The following is a 19983-nucleotide window of genomic DNA, read 5'->3' as shown; positions in this document are numbered from 1 at the left end:
AACCCAACACATACTTAACCATGTACGTATTTCACTCCTTACTGGCCGGGCTCTGGGGCACAGCTATCTGGGAGGCAAGGGCTGATTGCTCTAACAAGTTCCAGAACTAAAGAGGAGATGATTCGGGTTTTTAACCATTTTTGTATACTGGGCCCTGGCTTCCTTATAACGGTCCATAACCATTATTCTATATACTCTTGCTGCCTCTAGTGAGTGGAACGAGCCGGCGCTCTATATTAACCATGTATAGATTCTCTCCCGGGATTCCTTAGATGTGGACCATGTATCCGCATAGAACTGATCTATATTAACCATCATACGGTGTTTCCCTGCTCCGCTTAACCATCTCCCTCCTCTGGCTTTGAGACTGAGCCCATACAGCTAACCATCTCGTCGGAGGATCACCAACCGCCTGTGCCTCTATATTAACCATTTTGTTAATTCATGTCAGTAAGATTAACCCATCAGTAAGTAGGGCTACTGTCTATATTGGTCTCTTCATCTAGATCTTGTATATTAACCCATCTATACCGTCTACTGCAGTGCCTTGATATTAACCATGTTTCATGGATACTGTCATAACATTCCTTTCAACCATGTAGACAAGCCTACGCCCATGTTTGCCTTAGATGGTAGTCATCTTCCCAGTATAGATTTGAGACACTACCTTTAACCCTCACAGTATTAACCACAGTGAGACTATTTCTTTTTGATTTTCCGTATATTAACCTGTTGTTTTGGGTCATCCCTGTCTAGTATGTCATAATCCATTAATTGGTCTAGTACTGTCTATCCTAAACGTTTCTTGTCATGTGAAGTAATGTCTGCCATCCCTCCCGTTTCTTCTGTCCCTACTTCCCAGGAGAACCTGGCGATTTGAACCATGGAATATCATGATCTGCTGTCTATATTAACCCCTTCCTCCTCACCGGTGTATATTGTATTAACCATAGACTATACTCTCTGTCTATATTAACCATGTATACCATAGTCTATATTAACCATGACGGTATACTGTCTAATGATTAACCATGTATACCTTCGTCTATATTAACCATGTATACTGTCTATATTAACCATGTATATTTTGTACCGGGTTCTGCCGTATTAACCATGTATTTCACTTAGTTAATGATTAACCATGTATATTTTTGTTTTTGTCTATATTAACCTGATTTTTACTCCGTCATATTAACCATGTATACTGTCTATATTAACCATGTCTACTGGCTGATATTAACTCCTGTATACTGTTCTATATTAACCATGTATACTGTCATATTAACCATGTATACTTTTTTAGGTTTCGTAATTTCTATATTAACCATGTATACTGTCTTATATTAACCATGTATTCCGCCCACTTTTGATCTTCTAAAAGAACGTTTTACGTCCGCTCCTATCCTCGTTACTCCTATCACTAACCATTCATTGTCGAGGTTGACCTTCAGAGGTAGGCGTGGGAGCCATTCTATCCCAGCGCTTCCAGTCTGACGATATTAACCATGTATTTTTCTCACTGTCTATATTAACCATGGGTAACCGTACTGTCTATCCGCTTAACCCTGGCGATGGCGACAGTGGTTGGAGGGGGCGACTGTCTATATTAACCATGTATACTGTTCTGCCAAATTAATGCCCGTCATGTATACTGTATATTAACCATGTATACCAAGCCTGATGCCTTATCCCGTCTGTTTAGTTCTTCTGTGGCTTCTACTGATCTCGATATTAACCATGTATACTGTCTATATTAACCACTGCGTCGCCGCGCGCGCTTGTCCTAACTCCTTTTCGTCTATATTAACCATGTATACTGTTCTTCAGTGGGCTCACTGTCTATGGTCATCCCGGTGTAACCATGTATACTGTCTATATTAACCATGTATACTGTCTGGTATATTAACTTCTGTATACTGGTCTTGCTATCTCAGTCTGTTCCCTGTCTGTTCTTGTTCCTGCCCTTAACTGTGTCTCAGTCTGTCCCTAGTTCTCATTTTTTTTTTAGAGTAGTACCCTAGTTTCCCTTTTTATCGTTTTTCGTTACCCTGATGTATACGTGCTGGACCGTTTGATCTATATTAACGCCAGGAGGCGCTGTCGGTGAGTGGGGGGTACTGTCATGTTTTGTCTTATATCATCTTGTCATTTTGCTTTTCCTTCTGTTATTAACCCCCTGCTGGTCTTATTACTGTATCCCTACTCTCTATCGTCCATGTATCCTGCTCCCAGCTGTTCCTATTCCCCTAATCATCATTTAGTCTTCCCACCTGTATACTTTCCCCTGATTAGAGTCCCTATATTAACCTTTGTGTTCCGTATACCTTGTTTAGTATTCACCATGCTATATTAACCCTGTCCTGTCGTGTTTTTGCTGTGATTGTGTATCGCCCTGTCCTGTCGTGTTTTTGCCTTCATCAGATGCTGCGTGTGAGCAGGTGTCTCTGTCTATACGGCCTGCGCCTTAACCATGTATACTGTCTGTATTAACCAGTTATTCCCCTCTACAGACTAGATTATTTCTGTTATACTGTTTGGACTTAAATAAACTCTGTTTCTGTTAAGTGTCTACTTTCACCTGCATGACAGTCTATATTAACCATGTATACTGTCTATATTAACCATGTATACTGTCTATATTAACCATGTATACTGTCTACTGTCTATATTAACCATGTATACTGTCTATATTAACCATGTATACTGTCTATATTAACCATGTATACTGTCTATATTAACCATGTATACTGTCTATATATAACCATGTATACTGTCTATATTAACCATGTATACTGTCTATATTAACCATGTATACTGTCTACTATCTAACCATTAACCATGTATACTGTCTATATTAACCATGTATACTGTATACTGTCTATATTAACCATGTATACTGTCTACTGTCTATATTAACCATGTATACTGTCTACTGTCTATATTAACCATGTATACTGTCTATATTAACCATGTATACTGTCTATATTAACCATGTATACTGTCTATATTAACCATGTATACTGTCTACTGTCTATATTAACCATGTATACTGTCTATATTAACCATGTATACTGTCTATATTAACCATGTATACTGTCTATATTAACCATGTATACTGTCTATATTAACCATGTATACTGTCTATATTAACCATGTATACTGTCTATATTAACCATGTATACTGTCTATATTAACCATGTATACTGTCTATATTAACCATGTATACTGTCTATATTAACCATGTATACTGTCTACTGTCTATATTAACCATGTATACTGTCTATATTAACCATGTATACTGTCTATATTAACCATGTATACTGTATACTGTATACTGTCTATATTAACCATGTATGGTGTTTATATTGATTGTAATTGATATAAGTCAACATCTAAGTATGAAGTATTTTTATGTAAATTGCTATGGCTGTATAGTTTTAAAAACCCAATAATGTTGTGGTGTTAATAATGGTGTTTAAAAGGTATGGCTATGGGCCTGTTGTATGTTTAAAAGGTATGGCTATGGGCCAGTTGTATGTTTAAAGGTATGGCTATGGGCCCGTTGTATGTTTAAAGGTATGGCTATGGGCCAGTTGTATGTTTAAAAGGTATGGTTTTAAGGGGCCCGTTGTATGTTTAGAAGGTATGGTTTTAATGGGCCAGTTGTATGTTTAAAGGTATGGTTTTAAGGGGCCAGTTGTATGTTTAAAAGGTATGGTTTTAATGGGCCAGTTGTATGTTTAAAGGTATGGTTTTAATGGGCCAGTTGTATGTTTAAAGGTATGGTTTTAATGGCCAACAATTAAAACAAGGTCAACTTACAGCTTTCAGAATAACTTTTCTTTATTTTACTTACAGGTGTAGAAATCATGAATTGTCAAGTCAGAATTTATTGGCCTTTATTGATAAGCCATTATACATGACTATAAATGCTTTGTAATGCTAGTTAGCAGAGTTCAGTGTTCACTAGCAACGCATGGAGATGGAGGAACTTTCCAATCAACACGACTCCATTTACAAAGGTAAGAGATTTGTCCCTTTTATTTTCCCTGGATGGACACATGTATGTTGTACACTCCCCATTTTGGATTGTCACTAATGCACAAAACGCAGAACATCACAACAGAAGCAGCACCGGTGTGCATTGAAAACAGGACATTGCTAAGGAAAAGGACAGAGGCATTGGTAGACGATCTTACTCTCTCATTAAAATACACACAGAGACTTAAGAAGCTCGACATCCATTACAAGGTCCTTCCTTTCCACGGTTCATTTCTGGGAGAACCTTGTTAGAATTAACTCTCGAGCTTCGTCCCAAACATCTAGTATTCTCAGGGACCACAACAACATGACACTGTGGCTGTAACCACGGTACTGTAGGTACAGGGACTACAACAACATGACACTGTGGCTGTAACCATGGTACTGTAGGTACAGGGACTACAACAACATGACACGGCTGTAACCACGGTACTGTAGATACAGGGACTACAACAACATGACACGGCTGTAACCACGGTACTGTAGGTACAGGGACTACAACAACATGACACGGCTGTAACCACGGTACTGTAGGTACAGGGACTACAACAACACGACACGGCTGTAACCACCGACGATGAGGTTAATTAAATAGGAGGTCATTTTTCTTTAAAGTCTGTGGACAACTGCTCGTCGAACATCTCATTCCAAAATCGTGGGCATTAATATGGAGTTGGTCCCCCCCTTTGCTGCTATAACAGCCTCCACTCTTCTGGGAAGGCTTTCCACTAGATGTAGGAACATTGCTGCTATAACAGCCTCCACTCTTCTGGGAAGGCTTTCCACTAGATGTTGGAACATTACTGCAAGGACTTATTTCCATTCAGCCACAGGAGCATTAGTGAGGTCGGGCACTGATGTTGGGACGATTAAGCCTGGCTTGCAGTCGGCGTATATATATAGTTTAGCCACAAGAAATACAGAACAAAACCTACAGTGTCTATACCAGGGCTCTCAGACGCTGTTCCTGGAGAACATCCCTCCTGTAGGTTTGAACTCGGACCCTGTTCCTGGAGAACATCCCTCCTGTAGGTTTGAACTCGGACCCTGTTCCTGGAGAACATCCCTCCTGTAGGTTTGAACTCGGACCCTGTTCCTGGAGAACATCCCTCCTGTAGGTTTGAACTCGGACCCTGTTCCTGGAGAACATCCCTCCTGTAGGTTTGAACTCCGACCCTGTTCCTGGAGAACATCCCTCCTGTAGGTTTGAACTCGGACCCTGTTCCTGGAGAACATCCTCCTGTAGGTTTGAACTCTGACCCTGTTCCTGGAGAACATCCCCCTGTAGGTTAGAACTCTGACCCTGTTCCTGGAGATACCCTCCTGTATGTTCACTCCAACCCGGTTAAAACCTACAGGACGGATGTTCTCCAGGAACAGCGTTGAAGAACTCTGGTCTATTAAACCCTACAGGATGGATGTTCTCCTGGAACAGCGTTGGAGAACCCTGGTCTATTAAACCTTACAGGAAGGATGTTCTCCAGGAACAGAGTTGAAGAACCCTGGTCTATTAAACCTTACAGGAAGGATGTTCTCCTGGAACAGCGTTGGAGAACCCTGGTCTATTAAACCCTACAGGAAGGATGTTCTCCAGGAACCGCGTTGGAGAGCTCTGGTCTATTAAACCCTACAGGAAGGATGTTCTCCAGGAACAGCGTTGGGAGAACCCTGGTCTATTAAACCTTACAGGAAGGATGTTCTCCTGGAACAGCATTGGAGAACCCTGGTCTATTAAACCTTACAGGAAGGATGTTCTCCTGGAACAGCGTTGGAGAGCCCTGGTCTATTAAACCCTACAGGAAGGATGTTCTCCAGGAACAGCGTTGGAGAGCCCTGGTCTATGTATAAGCTTCTTTTAAACATAGATCTCTGCCTAGATGTCTATTTTGCTTGCTTAAATAAGTCCAGTTGCTTGCATGTGCATTTACACAAGAGGAGAAGCTACAACCTCTAGCTAGATAACAACAACACTTTCCAATTAGAACATTAGAATGGGTACACACAATGGAATCAAAAATCACATGTTCATGGTCTCACTTTTACTGTCTCCGGGAATTGAACAACAATATAGAACAAAGATACATTAATATAATTGTTTTTAAAGTATCCTGTCACATCCGCTCTGTTTGTATGGTAAGGTACGAAGACATATCTTCACCATATGCTACAACACCATCCCCAAGGTAGATGAATTTAAAACTTGCTGTCATGTAAATCTTTGCTATGCCTCATCTTACTCAGGGCTCTTGTTGTATATCCATTCCAAACACAAACGGTATTCAACCGTGGCAACGGTATTCAACCGTGGCAACGGTATTCAACCGTCGCAACGGTATTCAAATGTGGCAACGGTATTCAAATGTGGCAACGGTATTCAACCGTGGCAACGGTATTCAACCGTGGCAACGGTATTCAACCGTCGTAGCGGTATTCAACAGTATTCAACCGTGGCAACGGTATTCAACGGTATTCAACTGTGGCAACGGTATTCAACGGTATTCAACCGTGGCAACGGTATTCAACGGTATTCAACCACCGCAACGATATTCAACCGTCGTAGCGGTATTCAACCACCGCAACGATATTCAACCGTCGTAGCGGTATTCAACCACCGCAACGGTATTCAACCGCCAATACACTTCTGTTTCTCTTCCTTCACACACATATCATTTACAATCCCACTACACTATATCTGTATTGCATATTGCCCCAGCAACTGTTATCTTTGACATTTCAAAGCCTTAAACATCTGTACAGACACACATAAACATACATTAAACCATACTGAACATCTAATATAGTAATATATTTATACACACACGCTACTGTTCAAAAGTTTGGGGTCACTTTTGAGTTCCTCTGTCCAGTGGTTGTGTTCTTTTGCCCATCTTAATATTTTCTTTTTATTAGCCAGTCTGAGAAATGGCTTTTTCTTTGCAACTCTGCCTAGAAGTCCAGCATCCCAGAGTTGCCTCTACACTGTTGACATTGAGACTGGTGTTTTGCGGGTACTATTTAATGAAGCTGCCAGTTGAGGACTTGTGAGGTGTCTGTTTCTCAAACTAGACACTCTAATGTACTTGTCCTCTTGCTCAGTTGTGCACCGGGGCCTCCCACTCTTTCTATTCTGGTTTGCGCTGTTCTATGAAGGGAGTAGTACACAGCGTTGTACAAGATCTTCAGTTTCTTGGCAATTTCTCACATGGAATAGCCTTCATTACTCAGAACAAGAATAGCCTGACGAGTTTCAGAAGAAAGGTCTTTGTTTCTGGCCATTTTGAGCCAGTAATCGAACCCACAAATACTGATGCACCGGATACTAAACTAGTCTAAAGAAGGCCAGTTTAATTGCTTCTTTAAAGTTTTCAGCTGTGCTAACATAATTGCAAAAGCGTTTTATAAAGGATAAATTAGCCTTTTAAAATGATAAACTTGGATTAGCTAACACAACGTGCCATTGGAACACAGGAGTGATGGTTGCTGATAATGGGCCTCTGTACACCTATGTAGATATTCCATTATAAATCAGCCATTTCCAGCTACAATAGTAATTTACAACATTAACAATGTCTACACTGTATTTCTGATCAATTTGATGTTATTTTAATGGACCAAACAAAAAAGAAGCTTTTCTTTCAAAAACAAGGACATTTCTAAGTGACCCTAAACCTTTGAACGGTAGTATATATATATATATATATATTTTTATTTCCCCACTCTATATGACAATAAGACTGATCAGTCACTACAATATAAACAATATATTAATATTTTTTTATCTGTACACATACCTAGAAAAACTGCACCATATACAGCAGGGGTATCACACGGATCCGGTCCTCGAGCCCATTCAGATCCTTTTTCTTTTCAAGGTGGGGGTGAAGAAAACAACCTCAAACTAAATTTAAACTGTAGAAGTGACAACGAGCCTATATCTATAGTCTCTTCACTCTGTCCGACATGCTAACAGCAATTTAAACTGTAGAAGTGACAACGAGCCTACATCTATAGTCTCTTCACTCTGTCCGACGTGCTAACAGCAATTGAAACAAAAGCAAAGACAGTCAGGGAGCATCGAATTTCCAAAAGAGACGGATGATTTATCATCCATAAGAGATGGATGATTTTGCAAATATAACCAATTCTAAAGTGCAGCCCTCCGGACCACGGTGAAGAACGAATGCGGCTCGTCGGACCAAAATTAGTTTGACAACCCTGATTGACAGTTAAAGAGAATTCCTGATCAACAAAATATGAACATTTACAACAATGGAAGTTATGTTCAATAGACATCTGAAAACACACAGGTGATATGTCGTTGTTACACTGAATTAACCAGTAGACAAAGTAAAATACTATCTATCGTATAGATATAGACCTAGTCAAAACTATCCTTCTTCACTTGGAATTTAATCTAGTTTTTTTTGGGGGGAAAAGGAGAGGATGTTTGATGTGAATGAATTAAAGAAGATGGATCCACACATAGGAAGGGTATACTTCACTGTTATCGACATGTTTCACACTGAGGGGACTGGAGGGAATTAGATACCTAGTTTGGGGGGGAGTAACATACTGGGGTCTAGTATAGGGGGAGCAACATATTGGGGTCTAGTTCAGGGGGAGCACCATATTGGGGTCTAGTTCAGGGGGAGTAACATATTGGGGTCTAGTTCAGGGGAGTAACATATTGGGGTCTAGTTCAGGGGGAGTAACATATTGGGGTCTAGTTCAGGGGGAGTAACATATTGGGTCTAGTTCAGGGGGAGCACCATATTGGGGTCTAGTTCAGGGGGAGTAACATATTGGGGTCTAGTTCAGGGGGAGTAACATATTGGGTCTAGTTCAGGGGGAGCACCATATTGGGGTCTAGTTCAGGGGGAGTAACATATTGGGGTCTAGTTCTAGGGGGGAGTAACATATTGGGGTCTAGTATAGGGGGAGCAACATATTGGGGTCTAGTTCAGGGGGAGTAACATATTGGGGTCTAGTTCAGGGGGAGTAACATATTGGGGTCTAGTATAGGGGGAGCAACATATTGGGGTCTAGTTCAGGGGGAGTAACATATTGGGGTCTAGTTCAGGGGGAGTAACATATTGGGTCTAGTTCAGGGGGAGCACCATATTGGGGTCTAGTTCAGGGGGAGTAACATATTGGGTCTAGTTCAGGGGGAGTAACATATTGGGGTCTAGTTCAGGGGGAGTAACATATTGGGGTCTAGTTCAGGGGGAGCAACATATTGGGTCTAGTATAGGGGGAGCAACATACTGGGGTCTAGTATAGGGGGAGCAACATATTGGGGTCTAGTTCAGGGGGAGCAACATATTGGGTCTAGTATAGGGGGAGTAACATACTGGGGTCTAGTATAGGGGGAGCAACATATTGGGTCTAGTTCAGGGGGAGTAACATATTGGGGTCTAGTTCAGGGGGAGCAACATATTGGGTCTAGTATCAGGGGGAGCAACATATTGGGTCTAGTTCAGGGGGAGTAACATATTGGGGTCTAGTTCAGGGGGAGTAACATATTGGGTCTAGTTCAGGGGGAGTAACATATTGGGGTCTAGTTCAGGGGGAGTAACATATTGGGGTCTAGTTCAGGGGGAGCAACATATTGGGGTCTAGTTCAGGGGGAGTAACATATTGGGTCTAGTTCAGGGGGAGTAACATATTGGGTCTAGTTCAGGGGGAGTAACATATTGGGTCTAGTTCAGGGGGAGTAACATATTGGGTCTAGTTCAGGGGGAGCAACATATTGGGTCTAGTTCAGGGGGAGTAACATATTGGGGTCTAGTTCAGGGGGAGCAACATATTGGGGTCTAGTTCAGGGGGAGTAACATATTGGGGTCTAGTTCAGGGGGAGTAACATATTGGGTTTAGTTCAGGGGGAGTAACATATTGGGTCTAGTTCAGGGGGAGTAACATATTGGGGTCTAGTTCAGGGGGAGTAACATATTGGGGTCTAGTTCAGGGGGAGCACCATATTGGGTCTAGTTCAGGGGGAGTAACATATTGGGTCTAGTTCAGGGGGAGCAACATATTGGGGTCTAGTTCAGGGGGAGCAACATATTGGGGTCTAGTTCAGGGGGAGTAACATATTGGGGTCTAGTTCAGGGGGAGTAACATATTGGGGTCTAGTTCAGGGGGGAGCATCATATTGGGTCTAGTTCAGGGGGGAGTAACATATTGGGGTCTAGTTCAGGGGGGAGCACCATATTGGGTCTAGTTCAGGGGGGAGTAACATATTGGGGTCTAGTTCAGGGGGGAGCAACATATTCTGAGAGTTTCACCTCAATGAGCAGGACTTCCTGGTGTGTTTAGCATTGTGTGTATATAGCGGTCAGTGTTTTCTGCGGCTAACACAGCCCTCCCTCGTAGTCGTCGTCGTCCTCGGCGGAAGCAGCAGGCGCTCCGGCGCCCCCCTGTGGCGGCTTTGCAGTCTTCTTCTTCGCTCCTCCTCCAGGAACCTTCAGGGAGATGGCCAGCTTGGCATACTGAGAGTAAATGGGGGATAGATTACATCAACAGGGTTGTTCCTACCTCAAGTATTGCTTCTTCAAGTGTATGAAACTTGTGGAATTGGGTCTTAAAAGCATGGTTTCAAATACTGATCGACAGTGGTAGCAGATTGGCAGTGTAAAAGATAACTCCTGTATAGAGGGTTACCCACTGCAGGTTAAGTGTCAACATCGCTAGACAGCGTGAGGGTTCGGTCAGGGACCCATCGCTAGACAGCGTGAGGGTTCGGTCAGGGACCCATCGCTAGACAGCGTGAGGGTTCGGTCAGGGACCCATCGCTAGACAGCGTGAGGGTTCGGTGAGGGTTCAGGGACCCATCGCTAGACAGCGTGAGGGTTCGGTCAGGGACCCATCGCTAGACAGCGTGAGGGTTCGGTCAGGGACCCATCGCTAGACAGCGTGAGGGTTCGGTCAGGGACCCATCGCTAGACAGCGTGAGGGTTCGGTCAGGGACCCATCGCTAGACAGCGTGAGGGTTCGGTCAGGGACCCATCGCTAGACAGCGTGAGGGTTCGGTCAGGGACCCATCGCTAGACAGCGTGAGGGTTCGGTCAGGGACCCATCACTAGACAGCGTGAGGGTTCGGTCAGGGACCCATCGCTAGACAGCGTGAGGGTTCGGTCAGGGACCCATCACTAGACAGCGTGAGGGTTCGGTCAGGGACCCATCGCTAGACAGCGTGAGGGTTCGGTCAGGGACCCATTGCTAGACAGCGTGAGGGTTCGGTCAGGGACCCATCGCTAGACAGCGTGAGGGTTCGGTCAGGGACCCATTGCTAGACAGCGTGAGGGTTCGGTCAGGGACCCATTGCTAGACAGTGTGATGGTTTGGGATAGGTGGATGGCAGGGGTCTTAATCTCTGGTCCTGGAGGACTACTGGTAAGTAACCCACTGATACTGCAGGGCTGAAACCAAAGCCTGCACACCCAGCAGCACTCCAGGACCAGAGTATGGCTCAGCTGGTAGAGCATGGCATGCATGACTAAGTACTTTTTGATAAAAGTGCATGCTAAATGCACTATACACTGAGTATACAAAAGATTTGGAACATCTTCCAGACCCTGTGATGGGTACATAACGGAACAGACCCCGTGGGGGTACATAACAGACCAGACCCTGGGATGGGTACATAACAGACCCTGTGATGGGTACATAGCGTAACAGACCCTGGGATGGGTACATAACAGACCAGACCCTGGGATGGGTACATAACAGACCCCCGTGAGGGGTATAACAGACCCCCCCGTGAGGGGTACATAACAGACCCCCGTGAGGGGTACATAACAGACCCTGGGATGGGTACATAACAGACCCCCGTGAGGGGTACATAACAGACCCCCGTGAGGGGTACATAACAGACCCCGTGAGGGTACAGACCCTGTGAGGGTACATACAGACCCTGTGAGGGGTACATAACAGACCCCCGTGAGGGGTACATAACAGACCCTGGGATGGGTACATAACAGACCCCCGTGAGGGGTACATAACAGACCCCGTGAGGGTACAGACCCTGTGAGGGTACATAACAGACCCTGTGAGGGAACATAACAGACCCCGTGAGGGTGCAGACCCTGTGAGGGTACAGGCCCCGTGAGGGTACATAACAGACCCCGTGAGGGTTACATAACAGACCCTGTGAGGGTACAGACCCCGTGAAGGTACATAACAGACCCTGTGAGGGTACAGACCCCATGAGGGTACATAACAGACCCTGTGAGGGTACAGTTGTATGAAGTGTTACTCACGTCATTGTCCATGTACCTCAGCAGACCCCATGAGGGTACAGACCCCGTGAGGGTACAGAACAGACCCCATGAGGGTACATAACAGACCCCGTGAGGGTACAGACCCTGTGAGGGTACAGACCCCGTGAGGGTACCTAACAGACCCCGTGAGGGTACAGACCCTGTGAGGGTACAGACCCCGTGAGGGTACCGGGTGAGGGTACAGACCCCCATGAGGGTGATAACAGACCCTGTGAGGGTACATAACAGACCCCATGAGGGTACAGACCCCGAGGGTACATAACATACCCCATGAGGGTACATAACAGACCCCATGAGGGTACAGACCCCGTGAGGGTACATAACAGACCCCGTGAGGGTACATAACAGACCCTGTGAGGGTACATACCCCGTGAGGGTACATAACAGACCCCGTGAGGGTACAGACCCTGTGAGGGTACATAACAGACCCCGTGAGGGTACAGACCCCGTGAGGGTACATAACAGACCCTGTGAGGGTACAGACCCTGTGAGGGTACATAACAGACCCTGTGAGGGTACATAACAGACCCTGTGAGGGTACATAACAGACCCTGTGAGGGTACATAACAGACCCTGTGAGGGTACATAACAGACCCTGTGAGGGTACAGACCCCATGAGGGTACATAACAGACCCCGTGAGGGTACATAACAGACCCCGTGAGGGTACAGACCCCGTGAGGGTACATAGACCCCATGAGGGTACAGACCCCATGAGGTACAGACCCCATGAGGTACAGACCCCATGAGGGTACAGACCCCGTGAGGGTACATAACAGACCCTGTGAGGGTACATAACATACCCTGTGAGGGTACATAACAGACCCTGTGAGGTTACAGACCCCATGAGGTTACATAACAGACCCTGTGAGGTTACAGACCCCATGAGGGTACATAACAGACCCCATGAGGGTACAGACCCAGTGAGGGTACATAACAGACCCCGTGAGGGTACAGACCCCATGAGGGTACATAAGACCCCGTGAGGGTACATAACAGACCCCATGAGGGTACAGACCCCGTGAGGGTACAGTTGTATGAAGTGTTACTCACGTCATTGTCCATGTACTTCAGCAGAGCGGAGTGACACACGCGGTGCACCTGGTCCTCGTCCTGCTCGTCATATCCCTGCAGCAACGTCTCCATGGCCACGCAGTCTTCACTCCCACTGTACCCTGGGAGGCTGCAGGAAAACAGCTAATTATATCATCAGACTACATCAGACTACAAGTCATAGTCTGTAGCCCAAATTACGGTTCTCGCTGAATAGTCGTTCGCTAGACATGTCGAGTGAAAAGCATGATGGCGAACTTTATTTCTTACACCAGTTGGTTCCTTTTAAATTCAACAGTGGGAAAGCACCGATTCAGATAGACATTAGCCACCCAGTCAGATAGACATTAGCCACCCAGTCAGATAGACATTAGCCACCCAGTCAGATAGACATTAGACATTAGCCACCCAGTCAGATAGACATTAGCCACCCAGTCAGATAGACATTAGCCACCCAGTCAGATAGACATTAACCACTCAGTCAGATAGACATTAGCCACGCATGTATTCAGTCATAAGGAAGGTCATACCTGTAGCTCTCTCTGACACACTTGTCTGCAGCCACAAAGTCATTTCTGTGAAGATGAACCAACACCTGTGCTGTTGTTTTCTAAGAGAAAAGACCCAGATCAACATTTAATGATCTGTATGTTTACACCTCCACCAATACCATTGCACCGAACATAGCTTGAAAGGGAAATACTGGAAAATCCACAAATAGGATATAATTCCAATAGAATGATAATAATAATAATATATGCCATTTAGCAGACGCTTTTATCCAAAGCGACTTACGGTCATGTGTGCATACATTCTACGTATGGGTATCCCGGGAATCGAACCCACTACCCTGGCGTTACAAGCGCCATGCTCTACCAACTGAGCTACAGGTTGCACATGAATGCACATGCAAATGCCATAAGAACGTACCTTAAAGCAAGTGGGATAATTCTCTATATCTTTATACATGTTCTTCTCTTTTTGAAGGGCGGTTGCTGCTTCATCCAGTCTGTTGTCCAATTCACCAAGACAGAACGGAGTTAGAACGTTGGGTCAGGACCGGCCACAATACTTATGCTGCTTATAAATGATTTGTGAAGCATCCTATGTAGTGCTTTATGAAGCCGTTATTCGTCGTCTCTACCTGCGTAATCTGACCAACAGTCTGGAAGCTTTCCCCAGGAGCTCAGCTGACTGACGTAGGCGGTCCTCATTCTACACACACGCACGCACACACGCACGCACACACACACACACACACACATAGACAAACACACACACACACGCACACACATAGACACACACACACACAAAAAACAATCCGTTGAATCAAATCAACTTATTAAAAGGCCAACTTCTCTTCCATAGAATATGATATGAAAACGTCCGACTTACCTCAAACACACCGGCAGCCTGCTGATACAGGTCCACAGCTTTCTCTAAACTCACAGGCTCGATAAGTCTAGATAGGAAAATAATGAAAAAGTACAATACAAATGTTTTTTAAATTAAAAAACAGGGTGATGTACTCCCCCCCCCCCCCCAAAACAACAACGGTCAGGAACATATCAGAAACCACCGAATCAATAAAGTAGATAGAAATGTATAGTCTAGAGCAGTACTTACTTCCCGGCTCTGTCCAGAGCCATAGCAGCGGTGTCTGGAGTACCGTTCTCTACGTAGATCATACTGGCTTTTTCTATGTACTGGATCGCCTCAGGCATCTTCTTCAAGTCCTGTCACACAGCAGAAAACATGGCTACCTCAATGACCTCTATTAACACATACTATGTTGTGGTAGAATATCAATATATATTTTGATGATGCTCTCGATCACATGGTACACAGCGTATGGTAAAAAAAAATAAAAGCTTGTTCTCTCCCATATGTGTACGCGTTTGTATTTGAGGTATTACACTGATATTACATGGACATTGGGGAAAACTCACCTTCATCATCATACCTGCTTGTTCGATTGCTCTGAAAAATAAATGCATTTCTTAGAAAGGGGAAAGGGGGGGGGGTCTCACATATACAAGTATTGAATGGTATTAATAATCTTTAAAAAAAAAGGCCTAGTGGAGTCCAAAAAAAGAAGTGATTTTTCTGTTGGAAAAGACAGCCTGAAATTTCTACCTGTTTTGGTGGGGATGGAGTTTTTGACCTGCCTGGTGACATCACCAGGCGATAAATGAATTAATAGACCAATAAGAAAGAGTTCCAAACCACTCTGCCAATAAGAACTAGTTTTCAGTTTCCCCCTCCCTGACAGTCTTAGCAAAATTCTTGCTTGAGAAATTGTTCTTTGCTAAGAAGCTATTTAAAAAAAAATGTTTTTTTAAACCATTTTAAAAATGGACAACAATCACAGTAAGGTAGTTAATTGTTACCCAGAAATGATTTGATAATCGAAATAAAAACATCTGCATTGGCCCTTTAATCTCAAGTATTCATATGGAAAACCTTACTTTGCTGCATGAAACAAGGCTTTATTTTCAGTGTGGTACTCTGCCTCCTTCAGGTAGGCATCCTTAGCCTGCTCAAACTGTTTGGCATTCTTGAAGCACACCGCTGGGAATACAAACACAGATTGTTTATCAGACTGTCAATACACGGTATGGAGTGTTATCCTTCCTCTACGTTTACAGACTGTAGGCATACTGACCAGCTTTGGCATATTCTGATGCAGCACTGTCAAAATCTGGCTTCCACTTTGTCATGCTTGTCTTTAAACTGCAAAATGACATGCAAGAAAAATGTCTATTTTCAGGGGTTAACAACACACACAGCCATAACAATAGACCTGGACAGAAGAGCTGACCTACATCAGGTTAGTCAGTAAGACAGTAGTGATGGGAAGTTAGGCTCTGTTTACTGAATCGGATCTTTTCAACTCATTCAGTCAAAAACAACTATTCTTTCAACTCATTTTGTTCATTTGATTCAATACCACCCAGCACACCCCTATTGGCAAACGATGAACTAAAAACTCGAAAGAAAACTCGAAAGAATCATGACTCTACAAGTCTCGTGCACCATAAGGTTTTTGTTTTTCAGTTCAATAACTCAAAGCATAGATTGTTTTTAATTTAGAAAAAAAAAAGTTACCAAACTAAAAGCCATGAGTAACTTGGTCTAAAAGAATGGCACTGATTGGCCTATAGGTGGCGCTGTTATAAGCAGTCTTCACTTAAACCTTCATATCCGTTGCCCTGTTTGACCGAGACATGAAACGTTGTATGTTGAAGTCTTTCCTCATAGTGAACCAATTTGCCTCAAGGACCCATAAGGTCCATCAGAATGGATTTTTCCTCCATCTTGGAAATGTTGGAAAAACCTTTGAAACACATATTCTCATGAAATAAGTCAAAATAACATAAAATGCAGTATGTAACAGTTATGCTTAAAAACATATTATTCTTATGTACAAAAAGTCAGATCACAATAGTCCCCCAAAGACTTTGAGAAAATAGCATTGATGCATTCCAAGATGGCCACCAGTAGACTGCATATTAGCACTTACACAAACAAAATACTTAAAAAATGGTCTCCTCATGAACCACGGTACCAAATGACACCATATTTAGAATGTAGGCCCATGGTACATGTCTTAACACAGTTTGAAGCTAAGGGATTGGTCAAACGATGTCTTGGATTTATTGGCCAATCAAATCAACTTGAAACTTGTCATCACTGTCATGGACGTCCCCTAAGATTGACCACCATTTGGTATTGATATAAAAAAATAAAAATAAAAAATCTATATAAATATTTAACGCTAATGCTAAAAATAATTTGCAATCGTCTCCTCATTAACCATACATCACGTTCCTACCAGATTTTGATTGCACATCAAGCAAAATAAATAGTTACTACACGAGTGCTTGCTTTGTTCTCCAACTAATCTTCTGTCATCCTGGCCGTTGCTGTCGCAGGCAGCTTTATTTGGAGTTGTTGTTTGTGACAGACTTATAAAAGTGTGCTTCAAACAATGTGCATTTGTGATGACTAGACATACAAATAAGATGATTTATTGATGACTTTAAAACAAACGTTATATAGTTGCGGCTACAACCGGACTAGACTGTGAATGACTCTTGGCAGAAACTGCACCTCGAGTGTTGATCAGAGAATGGCTGTGTGTGTTTTGGTTCTACAATGAGGTGTATATCACTAACATGAACATTAATTATTGCACCATGATGATATCAATTATCAGTGTATTTTTTTCATTCTCTTATTTATTTTTCTGCGCGCATGAATACAGGTCGGAGCGCATCTCCGGAGCAGCCTGAGCGCGTCTTATTATTAGTGTGTAGTCGAAATCATTACAGTCAGGTCAAACGAACGAATCACTTGGGAGAAAACGAAATCATGACTCTCGAGTCAGTAAACAGAGTCGTTCAACAACAACAGAAAAAGAACAAATCGTTTGCGAACAGCATATCACTATAACACAAGTGGCCTTGTTGTGGATTGCAATGGGATATGCATATGACAATGTAAAGGCATATGACAATGTAAAGGCATATGAAAATGTAAAGGCATATGACAATGTAAAGGCATATGACAATGTAAAGGCATATGACAATGTAAAGGCATATGACATTACAATGTAAAGGCATATGACAATGTAAAGGCATATGATAATGTAAAGGCATATGACAATGTAAAGGCATATTACATTACAATGTAAAGGCATATGACAATGTAAAGGCATATGACAATGTAAAGGCATATGACAATGTAAAGGCATATGATAATGTAAAGGCATATGATAATGTAAAGGCATATTACATTACAATGTAAAGGCATATTACATTACAATGTAAAGGCATATGACAATGTAAAGGCATATGACATTACAATGTAAAGGCATATGACAATGTAAAGGCATATGACAATGTAAAGGCATATGACAATGTAAAGGCATATGACAATGTAAAGGCATATGACAATGTAAAGGCATATGACAATGTAAAGGCAATAAAGGCATATGACAATGAAAGGCATTACAATGTAAAGGCATATGACAATGTAAAGGCATATGACAATGTAAAGGCATATGACAATGTAAAGGCATATGACAATGTAAAGGCATATGACAATGTAAAGGCATATGACAATGTAAAGGCATATGACAATGTAAAGGCATATGACAATGACAATGTAAAGGCATATGACAATGACAATGTAAAGGCATATGACAATGACAATGTAAAGGCATATGACAATGACAATGTAAAGGCATATGACAATGACAATGTAAAGGCATATGACAATGTAAAGGCATATGACATTGACAATGTAAAGGCATATGACATTACAATGTAAAGGCATATGACAATGTAAAGGCATATGACAATGACAATGTAAAGGCATATGACAATGACAATGTAAAGGCATATGACAATGACAATGTAAAGGCATATGACAATGACAATGTAAAGGCATATGACAATGTAAAGGCATATGACAATGACAATGTAAAGGCATATGACATTACAATGTAAAGGCATATGACAATGTAAAGGCATATGACAATGTAAAGGCATATTACATTACAATGTAAAGGCATATGACAATGTAAAGGCATATTACATTACAATGTAAAGGCATGCACAGCCACTGAGCGGACAGCTAAGCAGCGTTACCGCAGCTCGCTGGCTGACGTTAACTCGGTGATGAATGAATGCATCCGCTGACCGGCCGGATTAGAAGATAGCTAGCTAGCTACTTCCTACAAATACAACTCATTCATTAACTGTAATTCAATGACAATGTCGTAAGTAAACTCGGGTTATTTCACATCTTGTCAACAACTAAGGTCAGATATTTTTTGAGGGATAATGTTACTAATAACGTTAGCTAGGAACCGATGAAGCGTCTGACAGGGTCAGCGATGCTAGCTAGCTAGCTACAGTACCGTTAGTTACCGTTAGCTACATCAACATACTTTTTCTCCGCTTTGGCGATGTGTTCATGGGCTTCGTTTATTTTGGAGGCCATGGTGCTGTCTGTGGTCTCTGCGACAAAAAAAAATCTGTCGAGCAGATGTTATTTGTGGAGAAAAAAAAAAATCTAACCGAGGACGATGATAAACAAATTCTGTTGGTGTTTGGATGGAAGAGAGAAGATAAATCAAATATGTCCGCAACGTCGAACTACAGATTCCCCGGATGTCATTACGTAAATGCACCAGCGCTCCTTATAGACCGGACGTAGAGAGAAATAGTAATGGCGTCATAGTAATGGCGTCTTTTTGTAGGCACTAAGCACGCCATGCTTCGTCGGACAAAATGAATGGGTCATTTGGATAAACACGTATGTAGAAAACACAGGGTTAGATATGATACTTTTTGTTCTATGAAATTATATTCATCAACTAACTCCACTTTTTTTTTGTGAATTTTGAAGAATTTATGTAATGTATATTTTTTTAAAGATCATATAAGGTCATGTTAACTGACTGCTATTATCTCATAGAACAACATGTACAAGCTCTCTTAAACCTGTGTTAAACTCTGAATTTATTCTCGGCGTTTATTCCAAAACCCTATTATTTTCCCCCATTCATTGTTGTCATAGGGATGGCTGAATGGACCAGAGGTC

At 42.7% G+C, this 19983-nt stretch overlaps 1 protein-coding gene across 1 annotated transcript; it reads right to left on the bottom strand.

Moving 5' to 3' along the window:
* Nucleotides 1–7627: 7627 nt before the first annotated feature.
* napgb (N-ethylmaleimide-sensitive factor attachment protein, gamma b) lies at nucleotides 7628–19538 on the bottom strand. Its single transcript, XM_046358209.1, has 11 exons — nucleotides 19328–19538; nucleotides 16037–16104; nucleotides 15840–15942; nucleotides 15321–15351; nucleotides 14998–15107; nucleotides 14767–14833; nucleotides 14516–14586; nucleotides 14302–14380; nucleotides 13902–13981; nucleotides 13372–13501; nucleotides 7628–10529 (listed from the first exon to the last, which is right to left on the bottom strand). The coding sequence occupies exons 1-11, from the start codon at nucleotides 19378–19380 to the stop codon at nucleotides 10392–10394; spliced, it is 930 nt and encodes a 309-aa protein (XP_046214165.1). The 5' UTR covers nucleotides 19381–19538; the 3' UTR covers nucleotides 7628–10391.
* Nucleotides 19539–19983: the final 445 nt, after the last annotated feature.

The sequence above is a fragment of the Oncorhynchus gorbuscha genome, linkage group LG08 (genome assembly GCF_021184085.1).
Source record: "Oncorhynchus gorbuscha isolate QuinsamMale2020 ecotype Even-year linkage group LG08, OgorEven_v1.0, whole genome shotgun sequence".
Taxonomy (NCBI): domain Eukaryota; kingdom Metazoa; phylum Chordata; class Actinopteri; order Salmoniformes; family Salmonidae; genus Oncorhynchus; species Oncorhynchus gorbuscha.
Note: the sequence above shows the minus strand (reverse complement) of the source record. Positions and strands in the feature narration are given on the sequence as shown.